The 2,500-nt window shown below is 42.1% G+C and overlaps 1 protein-coding gene across 1 annotated transcript in view; it reads left to right on the top strand.

Annotated features, from left to right (window-relative positions):
• LOC306667351 (forkhead box protein P2-like) overlaps window positions 1-2,500 on the top strand; it is a gene marked incomplete at its 3' end in the record, with an annotated part of 513,568 nt that overhangs the window by 476,789 nt on the left and 34,279 nt on the right. The window contains exons 13-15 of the mRNA XM_079149854.1: window positions 268-469; window positions 1,559-1,635; window positions 1,775-1,876. Of these exons, the coding sequence (XP_079005980.1) occupies window positions 268-469; window positions 1,559-1,635; window positions 1,775-1,876 (381 nt within the window). The remainder of the gene's footprint in view (window positions 1-267; window positions 470-1,558; window positions 1,636-1,774; window positions 1,877-2,500) is intronic.

The raw sequence follows: 2,500 nt of genomic DNA, 5'->3' as shown, positions 1-2,500 counted from the left end.
ACACTTTCACTGAAGTCTGGTAGGACAAGAAGGAGTTAGTCCTAAGTAACATTGCAGTAGATTATTAGATAACCTCTAACAGCATCCTCTAATTAGAGTTCTTATGATACAATTTCATCCTGTAATTAGTTGAGATTGGCTGCTTCCTTTTGCAGCTTATTAGTGGCAACACAGCTGTAGAAGTGAATCCACTCTCATTTGTCAAACCTTTTTAAGTCTTTTCTCTTGTCTCTACCTTTTTCCTGCCCTTCTCTTGGGCCTTTGCAGCTAAATCTGGTGTCTAGTGTCACCATGTCGAAGAACATGTTGGAGACATCCCCACAGAGCTTACCTCAAACCCCTACCACACCAACGGCCCCAGTCACCCCGATTACCCAGGGACCCTCAGTAATCACCCCAGCCAGTGTGCCCAATGTGGGAGCCATACGAAGGAGACATTCAGACAAATACAACATTCCCATGTCATCAGGTAGGATATGAATGCTCAGTAGAGCACTTTTACTTTGGGAGAGGAAAACTGTAGCCAAAGCAACTGTACATGAGCCATTCCAGAGCACATGGAAACGCAAGTCATGATTTATGGAGTGATAATTGTTTTATTCTTGGTATATGCGAATAGGGGCGATTCCCTAAGCACATCATGATGAACTGTTCTGAATGGTTGTTCAGGAAAGAAAGCTCTCCCCATTAGAGACATTGAGAGATGTGTTGTCGGGGATAGCCCCATATTATCACCTCAATTCAATGAGATCCTTTGATCTCTGAGGGCCATCCAGCATCTGTGAGTAATGCAGTATGAGAAGAGCCATTTAAAAGGACATGTATGAAGCACTGTTGCTTTATGCAAGACGGTTGGGGCTTTACAGGACTCAGTCTTTATCGGGGTGCTGTCTACCTGAAATCCTGCCACCGCTCCTAAGACCTGTGAGCTACTTTGCTTAAAGAAGCATCCTGAGAGGCAAAGTTCGCCTGGAACAAAAATTCACCTTCCTTCCCTCTCTTCCCCTTCTCCCTACTCCCCACCCCAGCTCCCACCCCCACCCTGGGGCATCTGGATAATCACAGTCACACATTGTAACCATTATGAGCCCAGAGCCCTCTTTTTACAAAAAGTGAAGTTATTTCTAACACGGGTGTGCTTGTGAGGGGGTTTGCGATTCCTTTGTTAGATGGCCACAGATGCTGAGGGATGATCCTGTTATACATTAAGAAGTATTAGAGGAGAAAAGCAAAGATTATGGCAGGGGGGCAAAAGTCCATGTAAGAACATGCCTAAACCACCCGCTTAAAAGAGGACCTGGCTGTTGGAAAAAATCCTCAGGCCAGCTGGTCACACTGTTCCTGAAGGACCGCGAACAACTAGGGGACGCTTCATTTGCACTTCGCGTCAGAAATGGCCTTTTCCATATAATTCAATTCCACTGTCATGCTTTGTGCCTTCACTAGTCAGTGGCTTCCTCCCTGAATCGCTTTACCAATACTAGGGGAAAATATGAAAAATCAATTATATATGATGTGAGTTATTAGCAGAATTAACGCCTAGTTTTTATTTTCATAGAGATTGCCCCCAACTACGAATTTTATAAAAATGCAGATGTCAGACCTCCATTTACTTATGCAACTCTCATAAGGCAGGTAAGTAAAGGGAAAATTAACTTTGCCTGATTAAATTAAAATTCATTAATGCTTAAAGTAAGGCTTGGATGAGAAAGTGTCATCTAGTCTAGTTAGTAAACCATTATTTTATGTCACTCTGTATCTTGTCTCATTTCAGGCTATCATGGAGTCATCTGACAGGCAGTTAACACTTAATGAAATTTACAGCTGGTTTACACGGACATTTGCTTACTTCAGGCGTAATGCAGCAACTTGGAAGGTAACTACTTTCCAGCAGTTTTAAGACGCCTCACACAGTTCCTTACAGATAGCACAAGGAACATTTATTTACATGACATAAGCAGATTAGTATCTGCTTCCCCTCTTTTTAACCTGCCTCTTGAATGGAATGAATTCCCTCTCTCAAAATGACAAGTGAAAGAATAATTTTGCCTCTGATATAGTTTTCTAATTTGGTGCAATTAATAGCTGAGGCTTGGCAGAGAAACGAGGGCCTGACACACTAATTACAGTGTGAGCACTCAATCATCAACACCTTTGTTAGTCGCACGATATTACTTTTTCTCTTGCATATTATTGGCTAATTAGTTTGAAAAATGTCTGTTTGGCTTGTGCAACAAATGGAGGCTGTAGGTTTTGTCCTGGTCTGCGCCTTTTGTACACATCATACCTCATCATACAGACTGAAGCTGCCACGGGAGTGAGGGCCCTGGCTACTCAGCTGGAACTAAAAGAAAGTAAAGTGAATATTATCCTGTCAGAACATAAATGCAGTTTATTTACTTAGACAAAAGGGTTCATCTATATCCCTGTCCAAACAACTTCATTGTCTGGATCTTACAAGGAGCTAAAAAAAATGTTAGTTCTGTGCATCTATTTTTGG

Source organism: Sciurus vulgaris (genome assembly GCF_902686455.1).
Source record: "Sciurus vulgaris genome assembly, chromosome: 8".
Taxonomy (NCBI): Eukaryota; Metazoa; Chordata; class Mammalia; order Rodentia; family Sciuridae; genus Sciurus; species Sciurus vulgaris.
This window is presented reverse-complemented; position numbering and strand designations above follow the sequence as displayed.